The sequence below is a fragment of the Bufo bufo genome, chromosome 1, assembly GCF_905171765.1.
Source record: "Bufo bufo chromosome 1, aBufBuf1.1, whole genome shotgun sequence".
Classification (NCBI taxonomy): domain Eukaryota; kingdom Metazoa; phylum Chordata; class Amphibia; order Anura; family Bufonidae; genus Bufo; species Bufo bufo.
Window position 1 is genome coordinate 642,234,964 of NC_053389.1, and position 27,427 is coordinate 642,262,390.

The window sequence follows — 27,427 nt, forward strand, 5'->3', positions numbered from 1 at the left end:
ACAGCAGGTGTTCCATATTGAGAAGAAACCTTTAAGGCTGGCTTCACACGAACGTGTTCAATGCGCTGAACTCGCAGCGTGTCTGCGAGAGCTCCTTTCCCGACCTATGTAGCACTGACTGGGTTGCTTAGAAGTAAATTATGATGTGTAACCCTTAGAGTTCTGGAATGTATTGTATAACACGGACATAATGCTTTAAGGGTTACATAGCATCATAAATCATTATAATATACTATATAAGATACTATGCAATCCTATGCGTGCCACGTAGGTCAGGACGGGAGCTCTCACTGACACACGCTGCGAGTTCAACGCATTGAACTCTCGTGTGAAACAAGCCTAAGGCCCCTTTCAAGTGGGTGAGATTTCCGTGCGGGTGCAATGCGTGAGGTGAACGCATTGCACCCGCACGCAATCCAGACCCATTCATTTCTATGGGGCTGTGCACATGAGCGGTGATTTTCATGCATCACTTGTGCGTTGCGTGAAAATCGCAGCATGCTCCCCTTTGTGCGTTTTCCATGCAACGCAGGCCCCATAGAAGTGAATGGGGCTGCGTGAAAATCGCAAGCAAGTGCGGATGCAGTGCGATTTTCACGCACTGTTGCTCGGAGACTATCGGGATGGAGACCCGATCATTATTATTTTCCCTTTATAACATGGTTATAAGGGAAAATAATAGCATTCTTAATACAGAATGCATAGTAAAATAGGGCTGGAGGGGTTAAAAAAAAAAATTAAAATAATTTAACTCTCCTTAATCCACTTGCTCGCACAGCCCGGCTTCTCTTCTGTCTTCATCTTTGCTGTGCAGGAAAAAAAACTGTGGTGATGTCACTGCGGTCATCACATGGTCCGTCACATGGTCCGTCACATGATCCATCACCATGGTAAAAAGATCATGTGATGGACCATGTGATGAGCGCAGTGACGTCATCAAAGGTGCTATTCTTTAAAGAAGAAGACAGAAGAGAAGCCGGGCTGTGCAAACAAGTGGATTAAGGTGAGTTTAAAAAAAAAATTATATATTTTTTTTAACCCCTCCACCCCTATTGTACTATGCATTCTGTATTCAGAATGCTATTTTTTTCCCTTATCTACAGAACACCTAACCCGAACTTCTATGAAGAAGTTCGGGTCTGGGTACCAAAGATGCCAATTTTTCTCACGCGCGTGCAAAACGCATTACAATGTTTTGCACTCGCGCTGAAAAATCGTGTATTTTCCCTCAATGCACCCGCATCTTATCCGGGCCAAAAACATGACGCCCGTGTGAAAGAGGCCTAAGAAGTGTGTGTAGTAAATAACAATCTAGTGCCTTATGCAATCCATTTAGATTTTCTCTGCGTTTCAGTATACATTACATAAACTACCTTAGCATAGCAGGTTAATAAGCAGCTGCAGGCTGCCAATGTTCCCGGCTTCATCAATTTGTGGCCGGCTTTGACGCTTGGATAACCGTCTGATAAACAAGCGCGCTGCACCTACACAGTAATTGTCCTCCTTTAGGAATATGGCTCTGAAGTTAAATTCTTCAGACACCTTTAGCCTATAGGTAATGTGCGACCGCAAAACTGTGTCCAGCCGCTGATTTCACATCACAGTACAAAGTAAGGCCTCATGCACATGACTGTATCCGTTTTTTCCCGTTCTGCATGTTCCGTCCTATGTTAAAAATGCCTATTCTTGTCTGCAAAACGGACAAGAATAGGACATTTTCTATCTTTTTGCTAAACTCTAACGTATTAATGTGGACAATACATGGTCTGCTATCTGCATTTTTTGGGCCTCATTGAAGTGAATGGTTCCGCATCCGATTCACAAAAAATGCAGACCAAAAATACAGTTATGTATGCGGCCTAATTCCAAGGTTACTTTGATCATTCCTTCAAAATTGTACTGGTCTCAGCCATGATTCAGTGCTGTCTTATAGGTACCCAGCTGGTAGCTACTTTGGGTCACCTTTTCTTCCAAGCCGTAATCATCAGGAAGATCTCCTTTAAAGTTAGCGGTTTCCGACAACTTTCATCAATTTTAAATGGAAAGCTTTGCATTTAGTCAGCGCACTGGGTTTTCGGTTGTTACCATAGCTGAAGCTACTCTTTGGTGGCTACATGACATTTTGTGCTGCAAACTGGAAAAAAATGTAATTGGACTGATTGGGCCTTAACTAGTCTGATCCTACTGCTTCCCTTTCCATCGTAAGCAATGCTGGAGGCATCTGAAGACCAGTGATGTCCCTTACTGTAGACGTAGCATTCCGGTTTGGCTGACACAAAGGGTTAAGTTTTGTAGCGTAGCTTGGAGGAGTTCAAGGTAGCATAGCCAACAGGCCTGTTTATTGGGTGTCTCGTCAGTAAATATTTATATAGTGACCTTAGTATGTGTCCAGGATGCTTGTACGTGCTGACCTGTAGGAAGAATTAGAAAATGAAAATAAACGAAATGAAAAATGTTATGAAAATAAAATGACTGGGATTTAAAGGGCATCTGTCAGCAGATTTGTACCTATGAACCTGGCTGACCTGTTGCACGTGCGCTTGGCGGCTGAAAGCATCTATGTCGGGCCAATGATCATATGTGCCCCCATTGCTGAGAAAATGTTTTAATATATGTAAATGATCCCCTAGGAGCAACGGGGGCGTTGCCGTTACACCTAGAAACTGCCCTGTCTGCAACTATGGTGCCTTCTGCACTTTGACAGGCAGTGTAAACCTCATCATGCCTGGCCCTATCAATCGGAGTGGAGAGGGCACAGCAGTTGCAGAGAGAGCTGAGCCTGATGCTCCTAGAGGCTCATTTACCTGTATTAAACATCATTTTTTTCAGCAGTGCAGACACATATGCACATGGGACCAACACAGATGCCTTCAGCTGCCAAGTGCACATGCAACAGGTCAGCCAGTGTCATAGGTACAAATCTGCTGGCAGATGTTCTTTAAGGCTAGGTTCACACCTGAGCGTTTTACAGCGCGTTCCTACGCGCTGTAAAACTCTCAACAGGCAAAAGCCAATGTTTCCCTATGGGCATGGTTCTCACCTGAGCGTTTTACAGCGCGTACGAACGCGCTGTAAAACGCCCTAGGCCCTAAGAAGTACAGGAGCTTCTTTGGGGCATATTGTCGCGCGTAACACCTCTGTTTTTCATTGTACGCCTCTGTGGTCAATAGCAAGAACGCGCGTACGACGCGCATTCCCAAAATACGCCATAAAAACGCCTGTAAACAGTGCTTATCGAATACGCTCAGGTGTGAACCCAGCCTGATAAGTACATCAGTGATGACACAGAACACTTCAGAATTTTGGTGATACAGTAGCTTTCCCGGTCGACTGTTCTTGGAGAAGAATTCGGTGTGCCCAAACTGCACCTTTTATCTCAGAGTTTACATGGCAGGTTTATACTCTGGATAATAATGTGAGAGAATGGAAGCTTGCTCCAACACATGCCATGTTATGGGGCTGTATGCTGTGTGCCATGAGGGGTCGTTCTGGAGCTGGGACCTCATAGCACCCTCTGAATGCGCTGCCTGAACTGGTTAATGTGCTCTGTTGCTTGCATTGTAGCATCATTTAGGAACCCTACACAATGGCTCCATCCACTGACTTCATCTTTTTGTTTCATATTACAGGCAGTTTAATCTTCGAATGAAGAAGGATGTCTCTCTATTTTCTCCTGATTTCAAATTAGAAATGGGAGGAGAAACTGTACATTATGATACCTCTCACATATACACCGGGCAGCTCTTCGGTAAGTAGCATTAATAGATCTGAACTTAGAGTAGTGTGTTCTAGATGTCCTAGTAGCACATTGGGCAAGTGTGAGGAGCAAAGTGAGAATCCCTGAGATTCCTCCCCAGGTAGGACACGGTGCATTTTTATTCTCCAGAGTGGTCATTTAAAGGGGTTGTGCCGAGTTTGTCAGGGGGTAACTAGCTGATCGCTTTGGGTCTCACCTCTGGGACCTCCACTAATTTCAAGAATGGGGGTCCCGTTTTGCCTTTCTGATGGAGCGGCAGGCTTGAGCATGAGCACTGTGTCTCCATTAATTCTCTATTCCAGAGTACAGCATTCAGCTATCTCCGGCGCTACCATAAAGAATGAATGAAGCTGCGGGGCACATGCTCATCCTGCCGCTCTATCAGAATGGGGGACCTTGCTTACGAGAGCCAAGGGGAAAGTTGATAATACGTGTTCTATTTAGCTAGTGCATGCTGGCCATACACATAAGATTAAAGGCTATGGACACCTTTGGGTTAATGTTTTGTTTTATTGCATTTGACTTATTTTGGGGTAAAACTTTTTTTCATTGTTTTTTTTTTTTTCAACAATTTGTCTTTTACAGCTTTCAATTTAACTGCATCTGCAGACTGTTGCTTATTCTCGGTGAAAACCGTCAAAACTGTTGTTTTGGTCTTCTTGGCAAAGCTATAAAGACTGTATTAGACAGCCTGATTTAACAGGCAATCGTCTCTCGCTAGTGGGGGAGACAACTACTATTACATGCAGCGTTGTCCTCCACAGTATAGGCAGGAGCGATCGTTATTACCATCGCTCTTTCCCTTTACTGAATCATTGTTTGCCCGCAGCAGATCGGGATTAAACGCCACGATCTGCTGCCTACAAACAATGATTTGGATTGCCCAATCAATGAGCTTTGCTCATTCATCGGGCAGTCGGCGGCAGTATTAGACTGCCAGATGATCGCTAATGAGCGGTAGTACGAGCGCTTGTTGGAGATCATCTGCTGAAAAATTGCCATGTGTAATACAGGCTTAACTGTGAGTTGCTAAGGAGAGTCTTCTGAAGATGCCTGTGTGCGGCTGGAAGTCTCTGCATGGTACACACCGTTGTATTCAACGCTTAGTAAAATGACACTTTCCTTTGCGATGCAGTTAGGTTCGCTGAGAATATTTGCACCCTGTTTTCTAGAACAAAGTAACCTCTTTCGCTAAGGGTACTTCCACACTAGTGTTTTTCTTTTCTGGCACTGAGTTCCGTCAAAAGGGCTCAATGCCAGAAAAGAACTGATCAGGCATATCCCCATGCATTCTGAATGGAGAGTAAGGGCTCTTTCACACTTGCGTGGTCCGGATCCGGCATGTACTCCACTTGCCGGAATTACACTCCGGATCCGGAAAAACGCAAGTGTACTGAAAGCATTTGAAGACGGAACCGTCTTCAAAATGCTTTCAGTGTTACTATGGCACCCAGGACGCTATTAAAGTCCTGGTTGCCATAGTAGGAGCGGGGAGCGGGGGAGCAATATACTTACAGTCCGTGCGGCTCCCGGGGCGCTCCAGAATGACGTCAGAGCGCCCCATGCGCATGGATGACGTGTTCAATGCGATCACATGATCCATGTGCTTGGGGCGCCCTGACGTCACTCTGGAGCGCCCCGGGAGCCGCACGGACGGTAAGTATGCTGCTCCCCACTCCACTTTACCATGGCTGCCAGGACTTTAGCGTCCCAGCAGCCATGGTAACCATTCAGAAAATGCAAAATGTCTGCTCCGGCAATGCGCCGAAACGACGTTTAGCTTAAGGCCGGATCCGGATCAATGCCTTTCAATAGGTATTAATTCCGGATCCGGCATTGCGGCAAGTGTTCCGGATTTTTGGCCGGAGCAAAAAGCGCAGCATGCTGCGGTATTTTCTCCGGCCAAAAAACGTTCCGTTCCGGAACTGAAGACATCCTGATGCATCCTGAACGGATTTCACTCCATTCAGAATGCATGGGGATAATCCTGATCAGGATTCTTCCGGCATAGAGCCCCGACGACGGAACTCTATGCCGGAAGACAAGAACGCAGGTGTGAAAGAGCCCTAATCCATTCAGGATGTCTTCAGTTCAGTCATTTTAACTGATCAGGCAAAAGATAAAACTGCAGCATGCTACGGTTTTATCTCCGGCAGAAAAAAACTGAAGACTTGCCCGAGTGCCGGATCCGGCATTTTTTTCCCCATAGGTATGTATTAGTGCTGAATCCGGCATTCAAAATACTGGAATGCCGGGTCCGTCCTTCCAGTCTGCGCAAAGACGGATCCGGTATTACAATGCAGTTTTCTGACTGATCAGGCATTTTTAAGACTGATCAGGATCCTGATCAGTCTTACAAATGCCATCAGTTGGCATACGTTTTGCTGGCGACGGAACTGCTTGTCAGATCACTCTGCCGCAAGTGTGAAAGTAGCCTAATAAAGTATATTGCAAATAGGGATCGACCGATTATCGGTTTGGCCGATATTATCGGCCGATATTGAGGATTTTGAACGTTATCGGCATCTATTTTGCCGATATTCCGATAACGTATTGGGAACACAGAACGCGCTGCTCTCAGCGCGTTCTGTGTTCCCTCCGCAGCACAGGGGAGAAGGAAGCCGTGTCTCCCTCCCCCTGTGCTGCTGCTGCCGCCAATGAGAGGAGAGAACATAAGAGGAGGGGAGGGGCTGTGGCCAGCGCTCCACAAATGAAGATAAGCCTTTCATTTATTCATATACAGGAGGCGGGAGCTGGCTGCAGAATCACATAGCCGGCTCCCGACCTCTATGAACTGTAGCTGTGATCTGCGGTAGTTAACTCCGCAGGTGCCGCGGATCGCAGGTACCGCTCAGAGGTCGGGAGCCGGCTATGTGATTCTGCAGCCAGCTCCCGCCTCCTGTATATGATTGAGAGACTTATCTTCATTGGTGGCGCAGTGCACCCCCCCCCCCCAAGCCCCCCAGTATTAATCATTTGTGGCGCAGTGCGCCCCCCCCCCCCAAGCCCCCCAGTATTAATCATTGGTGGCGCAGTGCGCCCCCCACCCCCATCCCAATCCCAATAGTAAAAACATTGGTGGCGCAGTGCGCCCCCCCCCACCCAGTATTACTCATTCGTGGCAGTGGCCACAGGGTCCCCTCTCCCCTGCTCCTCCGATCGGAGCCCCAGCAGTGCGCCCCCCCCCTCCAAGCCCCCCAGTATTAATCATTTGTGGCGCAGTGCGCCCCCCCCAAGCCCCCCAGTATTAATCATTGGTGGCACAGTGCGCCCCCCACCCCCATCCCAATCCCAATAGTAAAAACATTGGTGGCGCAGTGCGCCCCCCCCACCCAGTATTACTCATTCGTGGCAGTGGCCACAGGGTCCCCTCTCCCCTGCTCCTCCGATCGGAGCCCCAGCAGTGTAAGCCTGGGGCTCCGATCGGTTACCATGGCAGCCAGGACGCTATTGAAGCCCTGGCTGCCATGTTCAGCTCCCTGCTGCTGTGTGCACTATGCACAGAGCAGCAGGGACAGTGTGAGCTCCTATTCACCCTGATAGAGATCTATCAGGGGGAATAGGACAAGGGTTCTAGTCCCTAAGGGGGCTAAAAGTTAGTAAAAAAAAAAACAAAACACAAAAATATTAAGTATAAATGAAAAAGATTTAAAAACAAAACAAAAATAAATACACATTAACAATAAACAAAAAAAATACACATTTAGGCCTCTTTCACACTTGCGTTGTTGGGATCCGGCATGCACTTCCGTTGCCGGAGGTGCCTGCCGGATCCGGAAAAACGCAAGTGTACTGAAAGCATTTGAAGACGGAACCGTCTTCCAAATGCTTTCAGTGTTACTATGGCACCCAGGACGCTATTAAGGACGCTGGAGGGTGGGCCCCAGCCTCATATCCTGGTGGTATGCCATACATTTTTAATTCACAAGGGTAGGCTGTCAGTGTTACTATGGCACCCAGGACGCTATTAAAGTCCTGGTTGCCATAGTAGGAGCGGGGAGCGGGGGAGCGGTATACTTACAGTCCGTGCGGCTCCCGGGGCGCTCCAGAATGACGTCAGAGCGCCCCATGCGCATGGATGACGTGATCCATGCGATCACGTGATCCATGCGCTTGGGGCGCCCTGACGTCACTCTGGAGCGCCCCGGGAGCCGCACGGACGGTAAGTACACTGCTTCCCTGCTCCCCGCTACACTTACCATGGCTGTCAGGACTTTAGCGTCCCGGCAGCCATGGTAACCACTCTGTGGCTCCGGCAATGCGCCGAAACGACGTTTAGCTTAAGGCCGGATCCGGATCAATGCCTTTCAATGGGCATTAATTCCGGATCCGGCCTTGCGGCAAGTGTTCCGGATTTTTGGCCGGAGCAAAAAGCGCAGCATGCTGCGGTATTTTCTCCGGCCAACAAACGTTCCGTACCGGAACTGAAGACATCCTGATGCATCCTGAACGGATTACTCTCCATTCAGAATGCATTAGGATAATCCTGATCAGGATTCTTCCGGCATAGAGCCCCGACGACGGAACTCTATGCCGGAAGACAATAACGCAGGTGTGAAAGAGCCCTAACAATAAACATTAAATTTCATCAGATTTGTGTAGGAATTTATTTTTTTCTCAAAAATGAAAATTCCCAGAATATCGGTATAAATTATCGGCTATCGGCCTGAAAGTTCACAAATTATCGTTATCGGCCCTAAAAAATCAATATCGGTCGATCCCTAATTGCAAATATGTTAACACTCCCATTCCTACACTTCGTTAAAAATAAACTGAACTGGAAAATGACGATTTCACTGCCTGGCCCTGTCAGTTAAAGTACAGAGGGCATGTCAGTTGCAGAGAGAGCAGAGCCTCTAGGAGTAACATCGACGCCCCCGTTGCTCCTAAAGGCCAATTTACATATATTAAAACATTTTCCCCAGTAATCTGGGCACATATGCACATGGGACCAATACAGATGCCTTCCGCTGCCAAGTGCACATGTAACAGGTCAGCCAGTTTCATAGGAACAAATGGCCAGCTATAGAGGTTATTTAAAGGCAATGCATTTCAGTCAGTTGATTGTATTCATCGGCCATGTGTTTGGCTGCTTTTTGAAGAAATTTCCTGTCCAGTCTCCTCCCAGCATTAAGCTCTCCAACCTGCTTGAGATTTCTGTGGTCCATTGTGAATATTTCATGATCTTCTCATACAAAGCTCTTTACGTATGGAATCCCGTTCCTCTTTGGGCAATATGTTGTGTGCTCCTGTCTTTTCCTCCCATTTCTGTGATGCTTACTTTGTACTCTGTTGTGTTAACAGGTGAACACGGGACGTTGTCGCACGGATCTGTGCTGAACGGTAGATTTGAAGGATTTATTAAGACCCCTCAAGGCACCTTTTACGTGGAGCCTGCAGAAAGATATTTCAAAGGCAAAGCAGTTCCGTTCCATTCTGTTATGTATCATGAAGATGATATCAGTAAGTATTGTCACGAAGGAGAACTTTGTGCCCCCTCCATCCGAACTCTGCTTAACTCATGTAATGATGGTGTACATAGACTTCTACGATACTGCGGTTCGTAGGGCTCAGGCACACAGTTTTGGACCATGGCGTCTGCTGTGTACCCTGCATGTTTTCACCTTGACTATAGGTTCTTTTTACTTATTTTGTTTAATGATTTTCATTGTCACTTTACATTGAAGGGGTTTTCTAGTAGTTAGATACTGATGACCTATCCTCAGAATCAGCCAATATAATCAGATCAGTGTGGGTCCGACAACCCACACACTCCTTGATCAGCTTTCGGGAAGCCACCAACACCAGAAACTGTTCAGTGGATGGAAAGCTCCATGCAATATGTCGTTTTAGCAACTGGCATACTACAGTTTGGCCCTGGTTTTAGTGGGGGCTGAGCTAAAGTACCCCAACATGGCCCATTCCACAGTGGACAGAACCTCATGCTCCGAATCAGTCTACTGTAGGGGTGGGGTAGGGTAGGCTGTCAATATCAATGTACTGGAAAACCTTTGCGCGTATACCCGTCTTACAAACTGTTGGCATATTACTATGACATGCCATCATATGATCATGAGGGGCTAGTGTTTGACCTCTGGGGCTCCCACTGATCCTGAGAGTGAAGGGGCCACAGCACTGGTGTTTTGCTACATCACCTTCACTATTTGGTCTGGTTAGCTCTGCCTTGTTTGCAGGCTGCACAGTGTAACCCCATCACTCTCTGGATGGGTGGGACTCCTGGAGGGTGGGCCCCTGCCTCATATCCTGGTGGTATGCCATACATTTTTAATTCACAAATGCTTTTATGTGATGTAGAAGAAAGCTGAGCAAGGCACACATTGGGGAAATTGAAGCCCCTGTGGCTACTCTCCCAGAACCATCAGCAGAATACAGACTGAACTGCTCTATGGCGGTAAAACTAATCTGTCTGGTAAAAGGACATGAACCAATTAAGTTTTCCATTTTGCATTTCCATCTTTGTGCCTTTTTATCGCACCTGAGTTAACATTTCTGGCTTGTCATTTAATGCGGATCCTTGTTATTCCTGACCCATGCTGATAAATGACTCCAGAGACAATAAAGCAGGGTTTCTTTTTATTGTAATTATTACTGCCATATGGCCAGTGGTGATTAGAGGTGAAAAGAGACAGCACCAGAGGTGCCCATACGTGTCCCAACACACTGCATACACATGTACATGTGGTCACTCTTTACTCCATGGATTTAGTTATTATGAAAGTGACAACTTCTGAATTGTTCAGCATTATAATGGATGGAGTAACAAGTAGCCCTGCTGGTGGGTACATTGCATGTGAAATACTTGGACAGTTAGGTAAAGAGGACCTGTCACCTCTCCCGACATTTCTGTTTTAGTAACTGCTTGCATTCCCCACGTAATAAGAATAAGCACCTATTCGTATGCTATGTTCCATTCCTCTATTATTCCCATAAGAGGTTTATTGAATAAACACATAACTGGGTGTTACCAGTTTGGGGGGGGGGGGGGTGGGGGGGGGGGGGGGGGGGGGGGGTGTTCCTGATCATTCTGACGCTATCCACTATGTGCTGCCAGTGTCAGTTGCTGGGATATCCCCCCAGCTGTTAACACCCAGCTGTACCTTTATTCAGAAACTTCTAACAGGCATAAGAGAGGATTGGTACATCATGGAATTATAAGAATTAGTGCTCCAGAATTGTCACTTACTGTGGATATTTGTGCCCAACTTCCAGCTGCATATTCTGTAATATCTGTGGAGTTCATTCCCAACATATGGAAATCCTTAGGTTCTTAATTGCCAAGCTATTAAATGTATTGCAATAGTTATTCTTGCTTAAATGAGTTCTCCACGAATTGATGCAATACAGTTACTGAAAATGCTTAAATATTACATTATTATAAATGCATTCCTAAATACTGTTCATTAGTAATAATGGCTTGTTTAGTCTAGGGATCAATCATTAGGAGAAATAAATTGGCCGCCGTCTTATTGGTACACACAAAACCTGTCTTAATCACACATAAGGAAAAGTTACTTCAACACTGAGCTAAAGAGTTTTCAAAATCTTTGAATAATGGCTGTGCTTCTTTGTACTATCATAACTGTGAAGGATCAGTTTGTTTTTGTTTTTTTATTACCAAAAAATCTTATTGAATATATTCCCGGGTACTGTCACACACAAAGCTATGTATTAGTCCACTAAATGACTATAAGAATCGCTATAGCGCTCGTTACATAGCGAATGCCTTACTTTTCAGTCTCAGTTGTATTGGTTTCCTGCGTGGTAGTTAAGAGCCTCTGGTACATAAGCAAGTTGTATTGCTTCACAAGTTAATATTCCATTATGGGGGCTTGAAGAACCTCTGTTTGATACGAAAAGATAAACCAGAGGTAATTGTCATTGCTGGCATGCTGCATTTGATATCAGATTAATGGTACTTGTCTTGCTCCCCGGCTATGCTTTTGTGTGATTCAGTTTGTGGTAGAACCATTCCACCTTAGGAGGTAAATTGCTCTCATTTCCCACTTGCTCCTTTAGTTGCTGCCTACAAAGAATTTATTCAGGACTTTTTATCTAAGTGTAGGCTTACCGCCGCTTCACGATTTTCATTAATAGAAAAAACTATCCTGGTGCTATGTATGTATATGTATGTATGTGTATATATGTGTATATATATGTGTGTGTATATATATATATATATATATATATATATATATATATATATACATACATACATACATACATACATACATACATACATACATACATACATACATACACACATATATATACACTGCTCAAAAAAATAAAGGGAACACTTAAACAACACAATGTAACTCCAAGTCAATCACACTTCTGTGACAATCAATTTCACATGCTGTTGTGCAAATGGGATAGACAACAGGTGGAAATTATAGGCAATTAGCAAGACACCCCCAATAAAGGAGTGGTTCTGCAGGTGGTGACCACAGACCACTTCTCAGTTCCTATGCTTCCTGGCTGATGTTTTGGTCACTTTTGAATGCTGGCGGTGCTTTCACTCTAGTGGTAGCATGAGACGGAGTCTACAACCCACACAAGTGGCTCAGGTAGTGCAGCTTATCCAGGATGGCACATCAATGCGAGCTGTGGCAAGAAGGTTTGCTGTGTCTGTCAGCGTAGTGTCCAGAGCATTGAGGCGCTACTAGGAGACAGGCCAGTACATCAGGAGACGTGGAGGAGGCCGTAGGAGGGCAACAACTCAGCAGCAGGACCGCTACCTCCGCCTTTGTGCAAGGAGGAACAGGAGGAGCCCTGCAAAATGACCTCCAGCAGGCCACAAATGTGCATGTGTCTGCTCAAACGGTCAGAAACAGACTCCATGAGGGTGATATGAGGGCCCGACGTCCACAGGTGGGGGTTGTGCTTACAGCCCAACACCGTGCAGGACGTTTGGCATTTGCCAGAGAACACCAAGATTGGCAAATTCGCCACTGGCGCCCTGTGCTCTTCACAGATGAAAGCAGGTTCACACTGAGCACATGTGACAGACGTGACAGAGTCTTGAGACGCCGTGGAGAACGTTCTGCTGCCTGCAGCATCCTCCAGCATGACCGGTTTGGCATTGAGTCAGTAATGGTGTGGGGTGGCATTTCTTTGGAGGGCCGCACAGCCCTCCATGTCCTCGCCAGAGGTAGCCTCACTGCCATTAGGTACCGAGATGAGACCCTTAGACCCCTTGTGAGACCATATGCTGGTGCGGTTGGTCCTGGGTTCCTCCTAATGCAAGACAATGCTCAACCTCATGTGGCTGGAGTGTGTCAGCAGTTCCTGCAAAACGAAGGCATTGATGCTATGGACTGGCCCGCCCGTTCCCCAGACCTGAATTCAATTGAGCACATCTGGGACATCATGTCTCGCTCTATCCACCAACGTCACATTGCACCCCAGACTGTCCAGGAGTTGGCAGATGCTTTTGATGCTTTTGTCCAGGTCTGGGAGGAGATCCCTCAGGAGACCGTCCGCCACCTCATCAGGAGCATGCACAGGCGTTTTTAGGGAGGTCATACAGGCACGTGGAGGCCACACACACTACTGAGCCTCATTTTGACTTGTTTTAAGGACATTACATCAAAGTTGGATCAGCCTGTAGTGTGTTTTTCCACTTTAATTTTGAGTGTGACTCCAAATCCAGACCTCCATGGGTTGAAAAATTTTATTTCCATTTTTTTATTTTCGTGTGATTTTGTTGTCAGCACATTCAACTATGTAAAGAACAAAGTATTTCAGAAGAATATTTAATTATAATTTTTTTTAAGGGATTATTTTGTATGCAGATGTGTTTTTGCCTGCAAATTTTTTGTTTTTGTTTTAAGTTTCCAGGATTTTTTTTTCAAATGCTCACCCCCACCAGTCCCTGCTGTATATGTGGGGAGATTTATAGTGCAGAAGTGCAGTAGAGACAACCCAGGAGCTATGGAGCAGCAGGGAGAACGCAAGTATATACCTCTTCACAGGTACAATTGGGGGTGAGAGATTTAAAAAAAATCCTGATCCTGGACAACCATTTGAATCTCCTTGAGGACTGGACCAATTTTGAACTAGAGAGCCAAAACATTTATTTATTTTTATTCTTCCTCTTTGCATTCCTTGTTATAACCTTTCTTTTTATCTCATGTTCAGTATGCTGTATGAGACCATATTTTTTGCAGTATAAGTGCAGTATAAGTTGTGCTTTTATGTAATTTCCATTTTTTGTTACTTATATGTTAGCATTTAATTTTTATTGGTTTTGGCAAAAATCCAGAAAGAGAACAGTTCTGCATGATTTATTTGTTTTTTACGGGATGGTAGTTGAGCACTTGCCACTCCCTGAATCCATTCTGTTTACAGGGACTGTGCATAAAGGATAAATGTATGCGAGGTATGCGGCATAAATATGTTAGGGCTAACACTGCTGCAATGGCATCTATCTCAACCATTTTAGCCTTTGATGCTTTGGTCAATAGCCAGAATATTGGTTTGTTGGTGTTGGGAAAGTAGTTCTCACAATCCACCATACATATTGTTATGATGAAGTGATGGCTCAGGAGCTAACAGCCAGGATCAGAAATAACTCCAATCCTGCTCATTTTAAAAGGTCCTTCTATATTGATGGCCTAATCTCAGGCTATCAATATCTGATCGGTGGAGGTCTACACTCCTGCACCCCCCAGCATCAGAACTACAGCTCCAGCCATTGTAAAGTAGAGGTAACTGGTTACTGCAATGCTGCTTCTATTAACTTCAGTCTGAGCAGTGCTGCAGTAGTCTGCTCGCTGCAGTACACACAATGGATGTAGTTCCATCACCAGCCTCCACCATCAGATATGGATGACCTGTCTTGAAAATAGGCCATCATTATAAAAGAATTGAAAACCCCTGTAATCCCTTTGATGCTGTGGTCAGCATTGACCACGACAACTAAGTGGATAGAAAGAGGAAGGAGGACTCTCCCTGTAACACCTTTGGCCCCCTTTGATGCAATGATGAGGTACCGATGGGTTGAGGTGTCACCCGGGAGCTGAATCAAACCACTATATGGCTAGAACTGGCGGAACAAAAAAAGTTGGGTATCTTGGAAGGCACAAGATGGAAGAAAGGCAACAATATGCCATGTTGGAAAAGTACCAAACTACACAGCATATTCCGGTTATAGAAAGCTATCCACAGGATAGAAGATAACTAGGCTTGAGCAAATCGAGCTTTGGATCAGCGATCCGAAGTCTATTCGTTTTGAATGCTGAGACCTGTCTCCGTACAGCATTAAAATGTGTTGCCTACATGTAGGCAAAATTAGTTTGACCCGAAGTCGTGCGAGACTTGGGTGAATTAATTCGGTATTCAGTTCTACATCTTTAAAAACAGTTAAAATTAGGAAACGAGAGTTGGGTTTGGTACTGAGGTACCAGCTGGATCTGAACCTGACTTCGGATTCCGAATTTTAAATGGTTTTTAAAGATGCAGAAATGAATACCGAATTAATTCACCAAAGTTTTGCGAGACTTCGGGTGAAACAAAGTTCCACAGAGCCAATACATTTTAATGCTGTACGGAGACATCATTAAAGTCTAAGGCCCCTTTCACACGAGCGAGTATTCCGCGCGGATGCGATGCGGGAGGTGAACGCATTGCACCCGCACTGAATTCTGACCCATTCATTTCTATGGGGCTGTTCACATGAGCGGTGATTTTCACGCATCACTTGTGCGTTGCGTGAAAATCGCAGCATACTCCTCTTTGTGCGTTTTTCACGTAACGCAGGCCCCATAGAAATGAATGGGGTTGCGTGAAAATCGCATTTTCACGCACGGTTGCTAGGAGACGATCCGGATGGGAACCCGATCATTATTATTTTCCCTTATAACATGGTTATAAGGGAAAATAATATCATTCTGAATACAGAATGCATAGTAAAACATCGCTGGAGGGGTTAAAAAAAATATATTTTTTTTAACTCACCTTAGTCCACTTGTTCGCGTAGCCCGGCATCTCCTTCTGGCTTCATCTGATCTCTGTGCAGCAACAGGACCTTTGGTGACGTCATTCTGGTCATCACATGATCCATCACATGATCTTTTACCATGGTGATGGATCATGTGATGACCAGAATGACGTCACCAAAGGTCCTGTTGCTGCACAGAGATCAGATGAAGCCAGAAGGAGATGCCGGGCTACGCGAACAAGTGGACTAAGGTGAGTTAAAATTTAATTTTTTTTTTAACCCCTCCAGCGATGTTACTCAGCTGCGGAAGAGGTGCATTAGAAAATCTGATAGCCTAGGATTCACAGTGAAGTCCTCTGACTTCCAAATGACCAGAATGTAAAGGTTGTTTAACGGAACTGATTTTCAGGCACAAATTTCTGTAAGGATGCTCCCACACGTTATATAAAAAAAATAAAAAGCATTAAAAAAAACATTTGTAACATGCCTGCATTAATGGTTGGTTTTCTTCCAGCAAAGGAACGCGCACATCAGACATAAATCACATTAATGTAACTATTTTGTAATGAATGTAAATCAGTTTTGCCGTCTGTTTTCCCTTTCTTGGAAGAAAACACCCCAAAAACGCGACACTTGAGGCGCACCACCTTTATGCAGTGGAAATTCCCTCTCTCTCTTCACTGGCCACAGCATGCTAAAGGGCCTTTTACACAACTTTTTTGCAGAAAAAAAAGTTATCACAGTCTGTGTGGTCGCTGGGCTATTGTACTTTACTGGCATAATCATGTCTGTATACTATGGGACAGGTGAGACGCGGATGACACACCAACTGGATTTCAGAACCTGCCAGGGATGGGGAATGAGGAACACTGATCACTTCTAAATTATGGGGATGAACAACAGTTACTACGATCATTTGTCCCATACCGATTCATCATTTGTTGACAGGCTGCTGCCAATAAAGGAGGCTTTTTGGTGCTGCATGTTAAATGCAAACAAGTGTTTGCTCATCAGGACTAAGCGCCGTATAAATGTTTGTCCCCAATACTTGCCCGGCCCAGTCCTCAGCTCATGTAAATGGACTTTTTTTTTTTTGAGAATCTGAAATCCATTGCATTGTTTTTCTGCTTTGTACGATGTGGTGTTGACTGAGTGGTCTGATAATACCTTTGTGTGCTAATGGATTTGTGGTCGCCATCAAAGTGAAAAGAAAAGGCTGATGGCATGTGTGCATTTCAGCACATGAAGGGTGCACATTTTAGATGTCTGCTGAGAGGAGCTGTTGCCATGACTGGATCGTTAGGAGGGATAGCAGTCCAATTAGCGCCGGTAATAATGTGGTCTCCCTGGTCAACTGATCTGTCTTCTCAGCTTGTGATGTTTGGAAGTCGTAATAGGCTGATGACTCAATCTTTGATTTTGTTCTGTACATAATGGAGAACAGAGAGCTGTGTGCTTTCAGACCTAGCCTTTGTGTCAATTAACCTGATGGGTAGTCTCTGAGCCGGCTAAATAGTGCGTCTCGGCTTCCATGACACGTGTGGGTCAAGAGACTACATTCCCATGTATCTCCTCTTAAAGGATACCTAAACATTTGTGTGTAAAAAAAAAAAATGCACCGAAGCTCTGCTCTGATACTTTCTTTGGATTCATACTTGGACGGAGTACTCGGAAAAGTTTTTTTTTTTTTGTATGCCGCCCACCCCCATAGGTTTAGATACCCTTTATTAAGTATCTCTTAGCGCTCAATATTCTATTGGGCTGCATGACTTTAACCACCGCACAATCATATAATGACGTGGCTATGAGCACCACTTATATTGGCCTCTGCGAGCAGGCACATATGCTGGCAGGAAACTTCCTATACAGTAGACTATGCCTTATGCAGCTTCTTGTCCCCCCAAAGGGTTCATCACAGCACGACAATGTGAATGTATACATAGGGAGGAGGAGGAGGAGGACAGGAGTTCCTAAAGTAAAATAAATCATACCAATAGTCTTACACCTTCCTCTAGATCAGGGATGTCCAACCTGCGGCCCTCCAGCCGTTGCAAAACTACAACTCCCAGTGTGCCCTAGTAGCTGTTGGGTGTCTAGGCATGCTGGGAGTTGTAGTTTTGCAACAGCTGGAGGGCCACAGGTTGGACATCCCTGATCTAGAGGAAGGTGTAAGACTATTGATTTATATAGCACTGACCTATTCCGCAGCTCTTTACAGACGTGATCACTTACTGTCCCCACTTGTATCTCATGCTGACTGACGTCTGTAAACCAGCAGACGCAATGCGCCAGAGATTACACGCAAGTGCCATTAGCAATTCTTCTCGGCGCTCATGCAGTTTGCCGAGCTGCAGTCTGTTTGGCGTCAGAGGCTTACGTTCAGGACGCTCGTCCTCCTGATAGGTGGTGCCTGTGCAGTGAGCCACTAAAGCCAAACATACTGAAGCTGGGCAAACTGCCCAAGCGCCGAGAAAAATCGCTAACGGTGCTGGCGCTTAGTCTCAGATGCATGGTTTACAGTTGTCAGTCAGCAGTGAAGAGGCACAATTGGCATACAGCGAGTGGGGTATATAACACTTTTTAGATAAGTGTGTTTCACTTAGAACTTAGAAATTGCAGCGAAAAAAGCATGCATTTTTATGCTGTTTTAACTGTACCATCTGAGTACACCCTATAAATCCATGTGATATAAAGATCAAATAAAAAGGTGCCCCTACAAGGTGAGGTTGGTCTACAGTTGAACATGGCATCCCCATATGGAGACCATAGTAAAAGCAAGCATCCCATTGTACCAATTCAACTGAAATGCTTTCGGGCAAACCCTCAGGGCTGGCAATGTGCGTACATCTAAGATTTTTTTATGTTTGACTTACACAATTCCAATTACACCTTCAATAGCTGCGAACTGAATAAAAAAATTAAATAAAATTATTTTTGGTAGCTTATCTCACAGCAGAACAAAAAGATCAGGTGTTAACCCCTTCATGACCAGCGATCTGGTCTTTAAAGATGGCACCATAGCTACCGAGTTTCTGCTGTTAACAGCAGACGCCCAGAGCTAATGTCTGCAATTGTCGATAATGCCGATCACAGATGCAATGGTCAGTTGTGGCCACGGTATCTAATGTGAATTACCCCAGCAGTGCTGCGCTCCCGAGGCCCAAATGGCTTTCCCGTGCAGATATGGGGGAAGCCGGTCGTTCTCAGTAATAGGGCTTTAGGAAGGATCCCAGGCTATTTCAGCTGTAGTTCTTATGGAGGCCTGCAGGTGGCAGGGCTCCATAAGAACATAGTGAATCTTACTTACACTGCAGTGCTATTTCATTGCAAGCAATCTGAAGATCAAATATTTACGTTCACTAAAGGGACTTAAAGTAAGTTTTTAAAAATATTAAAAAATAAAATAAAAAATATGAAAGTTCAAATTAACCCCACCCCGGCCATAATAAAAAATTAACCGTCAAAATTAAACATAGGCATTGTCATGTCCCAAAATGCCCGTACTGTTAAAATAGAATTTATTTATCCTATATGGTGAATGCTGTAAATGGAACAAAAAAATCAAAATGGCCAATTCACCATTTTTTTGTTGCTTCATCTCCCCTAAAAAATTTATATCGAGAAAAATTAGATTGTACCGGAAAAAATGAGCACTCACAGCTCTGTAGACGTGACAATAAAAAAAGTTATGGGGGTCAGAATATGAAGTATTAAAATACAGCAAAAACTATAGAAGTGTAGTATTGCTGTAATTATACTGACAGTTTTACCACATAGGAAATGGTGCAAAAAACTATGGCGGAATTGCATTTTTTCCCACGGCCTTCTGGAATTTTTTTCTAGCCTCTTAGTACATCATATACAATATTAAATGATGCCATTAGAAGCTACAACTGGTCCCTCATACAACCATGTGAACTGCAAAGTAGGGAGTGAAAACTGAAAATGGAAAATCCCAGGGCTAAAAGGGATAAAATTCATTGAGCCCAATTTTTTCTTTTTTAACCCTGACATCATCTGCCGGAAGAGAGTTAGGAGCTCCCCATAAACATTAGTAAGTTGGGACCTGCTGGCCTTTATATAGGGGCAGGATGCATATTGTGGGACCACCTCAGTGGTTAAAATAATTGCTAGGAAAGAGGGCAAACAGTTTTTCCAGTGTTGTGATTAAATGTTAATGACACTTGAAATTAGTCAGAAGCCGTCAGCTCCGATTCAGCATTGGACCGTTCCCTAATGAAATGCAATTAATTTTACAGCCGTTACCTTCCTACAGCATAGTAAAGGGAGCACTAAACCTCTCTGCATGCTCATTCATTTCTAGAAGACACCTCTTTGCAGAAAGTCTTGCAGAATTATTAGCTCCTAAAACAGTCTTTAAAAATCAGGCTGAAAATATGAGTCCTTCACCGAATGGACTGAATATGTGACAAGGCCGGAGCGTAACTTGTCCCTTCGTGCTTAGGCTATTCAGACATGTGCTGTCTCCGTTCTCCATGGACCGCACACATACACTTTGATTTTAATGTGTGTCTTCACACATCCATGATGTACCACAGTCCGTGGATCCAGGGTTACACCACGGAAGCGTCCATGTTTACGGATCCATCACGCTCATTATAGTCTATGGGTCCGTGAAATACACAGACACAACACGGATGCTGTCAGTGATTTTCGTGGACCATTGTAGATGCTCTAGATATTAATTTGCAACGTAGCAGTCTCCATGGAATGGCAAAAAAAACGGACATCTGGACCAAGCACAGATTCTTCATGGACTTCTTCACAGATGAATCACTGACTATCTTGTCACAGATGTCATCGCGGACAGACGTGTGAATAAGGCCTGACAGAGTAGTCAGCACACATGCTCAACATGCTCAGTGACTCTTTCCAATTGCAGATATCCAGGGAAGGAGGGATTGGGCATGTTGAAAATCAGATTGTCAGTTCTTTTGATCCAGTGAGATGAGTTGCTGTCAGAGGTGTCTGTAAGAGGCTTATTCCTTTCTCTCAGCCGAAATAAAAATGTGTGGTGCAGTCTGGAAACTGCTGTTGACGGATCATGTTGATTGATCTCAAGTCTATATTCTTAAAACTAGTCTGTCAGCAGATCTGACCCCTGAAAACTGCTAACCGCGCTATATAGATGACAGGAGGGAGCCGTGTGAGCACGCCTGGGGTGATGGCTATGCAGGTTGCAGGACAAGGCAGTCCAACCTTTAATCCCCCTAGCGCTACCATCACAAGTGCCACGCAGAGGTAGCTCCTTGGAGCTTAGTGACCTCTGCTGTGAGCGGGAGAGGTGCAGGAACTGAGGGAACCACCTCCTCTGCATTTGCAATCATGGCACTGAAGGGACATCATCCCAGCTATGTTTGCATTCACATTTCTAATCAATGAGACCAAGCACATCAGATCAGTTTTTATTTTTTTTTAAAGTGCATCTGTCAGCAGGATCAGCCCTATTAAACCAGGGCTGATACCTGGTAGTGCTGAGACCTGTATTCTGCCATCTGCACCACTGCTCGTGGGAGCATGTGCTGATCCTGCCATTGACTGTGCAGGCACGAGATTACAGGGCTAGGTGCTCAAAGCGCCAGGCCCGCCCCTTAGTGCACCAATAAGCTAATTTGCATAAACTGATTAATACTCAATAATGGCACAGCAGAGAGACATAAGAAGGGTGTAATTTTACTCCGCTTGCTCAACCCTACCAGGTATTTTACCTGGTTTAATAGGGTTGATCCTGCAGACAGATACCAACCTGGCCGGAACTGTAAAGAAAAGATTACTTACCTGCTGGCTCCCCTCTTTCTCATCTGGGCCTGCGATGCTCCGCTGAGCTCCCTCGATGTCAACATCTGGTTTGACAGCGCCACAGCCAATCACTGGCCGCGGCAGTGACCAGCTTCCCTTACGTCATGACAAACGGTCACATGAAGCAAGGGGATCTGGCCTCTGCTGCAGCCAGTGATTGGCTGTGTCGATGTCAAACCGGATGTTGACATCGAGGGAGCCAAGAGGAGAAAGGACGGGAAGCCAGCACCAGGAAGCAGGTAAGTCATCTTTCCCCTGGCAAGTGGAGGTTTCCTCCCCCCGTTCTTGCACAACCCCTTTAAGTCTTTCTTCGTCCTTTTAAACAGAGCCAAAACTGAAACTTTATATTAGAAGCCTGATTCGTGCCTAAGAAGGTTTATGTATTTAACCTGCCTAACGTTTTGTGCATCGGCTGTCCTTCATGAAGGAAAGAAATCTGGAGAAACTCAATACACTCTTAATGGCTGTGTGTTGGGGCCTGCTTTTTAATATGAAGCCACAAAGGGGTGAGAGCCAGGGCACTTTCCAGATGGATAGAAAACATTGATTGAAAATGAATTGCAGCGCTCTTCAACCTCTGTGATCCTTTTAACATTATAAATAGCCTCTTGCAAAAATGTCATTTTTCGGTTAATGGAACTTTGGTTCAGAGCTGCAATAGCTTTTCAGTTTCTGACTTTTCTCCTTTCTAGGTCCATTGAAACCTTTTTTGTATAACGTGGCCTGTCTGCCTTCTATTTTATGATTTGGTGCATTGAACTCCATTTAAAGGATTCCTGTAGTTGATAATTTTGACAAAAATGAAAAAAAAAAAGGAAATCTTAGAAGTTGACTCACAATGACAACCCGGTTCCATTTGATGTATGTGGATGTCATTGACGGGGTCCTTGACCAGGACCCCAACTCTGTGATCAAGAACAGAGTGCTGGCCAACTCGATCGCTACATGAATCTGTAGGCAGATGTGGATTCCCACAGCAATAACGTAGTATTTAAAGGTAGGGGCACGGGTGGCACGTCTGCCCAGCGGCAAAATCCCCACAAAATGCTGTGGAATTCATTGTGGAAATGCTGTGGATTTGGCAAAGATTCCGCTCTTTGCATTGTAAAGGGTAAATTCTGCAGCAAAAAATATGCTGCTTATCTGGGTCAAGTTGTGTGGGTATTCACAAACTGCAGCTGAAATGGACATGTGGCGCAGATTTTCATTGCGATTTCAGTTTCTGCTACAAAATCTGCCTACAAAACAAACCATTTGGTACATTTTTCTTCCGCTTCAGATTTTCCACAAGCAAATCCCCTATGGAAAAGCTGCAGTGTTTGTGCTATATGTGGCTGGAACATTAAAGGGTTTTCACCCTGAGACAACGCCTTTTACTGGATTGGTGGTCTGAGACAACCTCTGTTGAAAACTTTTGTCCTGTCTGATTATGTCCACCTTTTGATTTTTATTTTTCAAGAATTTTTAACAATACGGTGCTTATTCGGTGATTTTTATTTTCTTGGAAATCCTGTCTCTTTACTCATCTGTGTTCACATCACCTTACAGAATATTAGACATCTATTGAAGGCCTGGAAAATATTGTACTTTCCAGAGTGATTCAATAATTCTAAAGTCCCTTGGGGCTTTACGGTATGAATAAAGAGAATTCATTGTTTAATAAGTTGTACAATTTATCAGTATACAGTCTGTATCCTTCCCTCTTATCTTCCATGTTCTCTGGGTGTTGAAATAGTTTTATTTATTTATTTTTCCTACTTTTTCAAGAAATCTGGGCAATGTGATTGACACACAATTGCCTGACCTATTAGAGTAGTTGTCAGAGCTGTACCCACTGCATGACCAGGAGAGATTGTTATCCCTTGACAGTAAATCATTAGGAAATCATGAAAACCTTTATGACTTAAAGAAGCACTGCCACAAAATGTTTATTCTCTGACCTGTTGGGACTGTACATGATGTAAACTGTAGTAATGGTAATCTTCTTACCAGTGACTATATCTGTGAGTTATAACCTCCCTTCTGATCCTCAGCTGTGTCATCTGACCATCACTTTGATCTTCAGCTGACACAACTCAGGAAGTCAGTTATTTCAGTTTATTCCTATGAGACTGAGAGTGAGGCTCCCATAGGAATACATAGAGAAACTGACTTCCTGTCCACACATGAGATGGTGTTATTTGGAAAGTCAGAGTGCTAGTCACATGACAGAGCTGAGGATCAGAAGGGAGGTTGTAACTCACTAATTCAGTCACTCGTAAGAAAATTACCTTCACTACAGTTTACATCATGTACCTTTCTAACACGTCACAGAATTAAAATTTTTGTGGGAGCGCTCTATCTGTCACATGTCGCCAAATAAACTGTCTATGCAGTCTAATAACCACCATTTTTTTTATTTACCTTTTATTTACATGTTTTAATGTAAAACTGTTTTCTCACCGTTTATGATGGTTAGCGTTACATCCTCATCACACCATAGCCTTGCAGTTTTTGAAACACAGCCTTTTTTCCATGAGAAGCGCCTACTTTAGTTCAACTCTCGCTAGAAATCTCGCGCCTGCATGTTGAATCTGTAGTAGTTGGGACCTGATGCCACGGGGGAGGGAGACTAGCATAATGAGCCTGAAGACATCAGACTGATCTCATGCATGTTGCATCCATCGGACTCTCGTAATTTACATGTGTCATAGCAAATTTTGCGGCTAAAGAGTCAACTTTGTAACATGATTAAGCCTCATGCACATGGCCATTCCGTGCATTGTGGACCGCAATATGCCGTCCCCAATGCACGGGCAACATCCGTGCGGATTCCATAGACTGATCCAGACCCATTCAAATTGAATGGGTTTGTGATCCGTCCGCACCGCAAAAAAGTAGTGCATGCACTACTTTTTTGCGATGCGGAGGCATGGATAGAAGCACACCATGGTGCGTCCGGTGGGTTCTGTGCCTCCATTCCGCACCGGACCTTCTGGATTGCAGACCCATTCACAAGATGCAGGGTCTGCATATTGCAGACCCGCAATACGGTCACGGTCGGGCAACGGTGGTGTGCATGAGGCCTTAGAGAGAGGTAAATGTATGTTAAACAATGTGAGTGTATATACTATTAGTGTATAGGGTAGAAGGGGGTGACAGGTTCCCTTTAATACAGAGAGAATATTGGAATATTGTATACATTTTATGCACTCTTCAACATTGAAATTGTAATGCCAAGAAGTACAAGCTATAAGGTATAAGCAGGAGATCTTGATGATTTGTGTGCCCAAGTGCATTCAGCCTGGAAGAACATTCCTCTGACAACCATGAATAACATCATTGATGACATGCCAAGGCGTGTAAGTGTGTGTGTTTCTGCCAGTGATGCTTATACTCGATAGTGAATAAAGAAAGATGTTTAGAATAGTTTGTTTACATTTTAGGGGAAATAATATACGAACACGGTTATCAAAATTATTACGTGAAAAAGTATTTACTAAAACTGAAATGTAATATGCTGCAATTATCTTTCAACCTCAAATTCCTTATGATGTTGCACACTGTGGCCATATTGCTTTTCTAGGACCACATGTTGTACACCTCTGACCCTGACAGTACTTTCATCTTTTGAGTTGCTTTGCCATTTGTGTATGTTTACAGAATTAATACTGTATATATTGTTTCATATGCAATAACGTCTCTTCCAGTTAGTAGGACTTTTTATGTATGAAAGCACCTGGGATGATTATTGTGCTGTTCTCCTCAAAAGTTCTTTGTCAACCTTGGAAGGTTTGTGTAACCTTCTTGAATTTCTTCTTCACAGAATATCCTCATAAATATGGAGCTCAGGGGGGATGTGCAGATCATTCTGTGTTTGAAAGGATGAAAGCATTTCAGATGTCGGCTCAAAATGAACAAAGTGACGCTCACAAACAGGTAAGGGCCTTGTTGTTGGCTCAGTGATTCTTCAGCGTTCTGCTTGAAGAGGATCACCAAAAAATGCTGCTTGCAGATTGCACTGCATTTTATAGAGCAGGATGAGCAGAGCAGATCATATATATATATATATATATATATATATATATATATATATATATATATATATATATATGAGAGAGAAAACATTCAGAAAAACTTGTAATTTATACATTTATGTCTCTGTTTTTTGTTTTTGCTTATAGGGAACCTGTCACTGGGATTTTGTGTATAGAGCTGAGGACATAGGTTGCTAGATGGCCGATAGCACATCCACAATACCCAGTCCCCATAGCTCTGTGTGCTTTTATTGTGTAAAAAAAAAAAAACTATTTGATACTTTTGCAAATTAACTTTAGATGAGTCCTGTCCCTGACTCATCTCAGGGACAGGACTTATCTCAGGTTAATTTGCGTATGTATCAAATCTTTTTTTTTTTACACAATAAAAGCACACAGAGCTATGTGGACTGGGTATTGTGGATGTGCTAGCGGACATCTAGCAACCCATGTCCTCAGCTCTATACACAAAATCCCGGTGACAGGTTCCCAAAGGCTATGTGCAGCTTTGGGGGCCGTTTTTTTTTATGATTTGCACTTTTTTTTTTTTTTCAAAAAAACATCGGTCTTTATTAAAAATATTGTGCTGTTCTCTCACAAAGGGTTAAGTTTTTTTGTTTGTTTTTTATAGCTGTGTGAATTGTACTTTTTACTTCCTGTTTTCATCTAATACACCATATATCTAAATTACTTAAAGGTCATAGACACGTTTTTTTATCCACCAAATAATAGTAGCATTAAATAGGATGGCACTACTATGACCCCTCAGTATGGTAATGTTTCTGTGGGTCAGTCCGAGACCCGGGTCCATATATCCACTTCGGCGGTGCTCAGCCCTGAGTGGAAGAAAGTAATATAGGCCACAAAAAGAAACAAGAAAAAGGAGTCACTCACCAAATAATGTGGAATTTTCCTATTTTTTATTAATCCCGGTGGGTGACATACATATGCGTAGCAAGAAGGGTGGACAAGCGTACCTCACCACAGTGAGTTTGTGGCCCTTGTCTGCACTCCCTGCTACGCATATGCATGTAACCCACCTGGATAAATAAAAGGAAGATTCCACGTTATTTGCTGAGTGCCGCCTTTTTTCCTGTCTCTTTTTGTGACTTATTTAAGCCACACTCTTATGAGTAAGATAAAAATTATGAGCTATGAGTGTTCATAAGGTCAGAGGCAAGGAGCCCGTCAGGTGAGCAGCCTGATGGAACAGAGTGAAAATTCAGATCCTGCTACCAGATAAACTTAAGGCTGCACAAAGACAGTAGTTCAACATTTTTAATAAAGACCAATTGAAAAAAAAAATCTTTTAGCTCAAAATGAGTACAATGCAAGAATAATAATAAAAAAATTGCACCAAAGGTGTACATAGCCTTTAATACTACCCCTGTGAACAGCTCCCAGTAAACGGCAGAGGTGTAATCAGTGACTGACAGTGATCTATGTATACACACTTACTCAATGAATACTATGAGTCACTGTTGACTCCTTCCTGGGAGAACAAAAGCATTAGGAATTTAAATCTAACGCGCCCATACCTTGTACCCCCAACCGCATCTGTTGGCATAGTTTTGCCATGATCTTCCAATACTGTGTTTTGACACAAATTGCATAGTAACTTCAATGAACCATCATTTAACCACACTTTCCAAATGTATCCTTAGTTTCCATCATTTTAAGTGGCTTCCACCTGCTTGTTTTTTGTGTGTTTATGGATATACTCTTCCTGGTCTGATCTTTACTTTGCATTTGTTTCCTGCTGCCCACACATCCCATAGTGCTGTGCACAGCATTCTGTGCCATTCAGAAGTCTCCCCAGCATGCAGTCTCATAGAAACAGAGGACCTGCAGCCGTATCCCCCTCCTCCCCCT

General features: G+C 44.0%; 1 protein-coding gene across 1 annotated transcript in view; it reads left to right on the forward strand.

The window, feature by feature from the left end:
* ADAM10 (ADAM metallopeptidase domain 10) overlaps positions 1 to 27,427 on the forward strand; it is a 192,876-nt gene that overhangs the window by 118,399 nt on the left and 47,050 nt on the right. Inside the window, exons 3-5 of the mRNA XM_040413883.1 lie at positions 3,630 to 3,748; positions 9,062 to 9,220; positions 25,345 to 25,457. Coding sequence (XP_040269817.1) covers positions 3,630 to 3,748; positions 9,062 to 9,220; positions 25,345 to 25,457 — 391 coding nt within the window. The remainder of the gene's footprint in view (positions 1 to 3,629; positions 3,749 to 9,061; positions 9,221 to 25,344; positions 25,458 to 27,427) is intronic.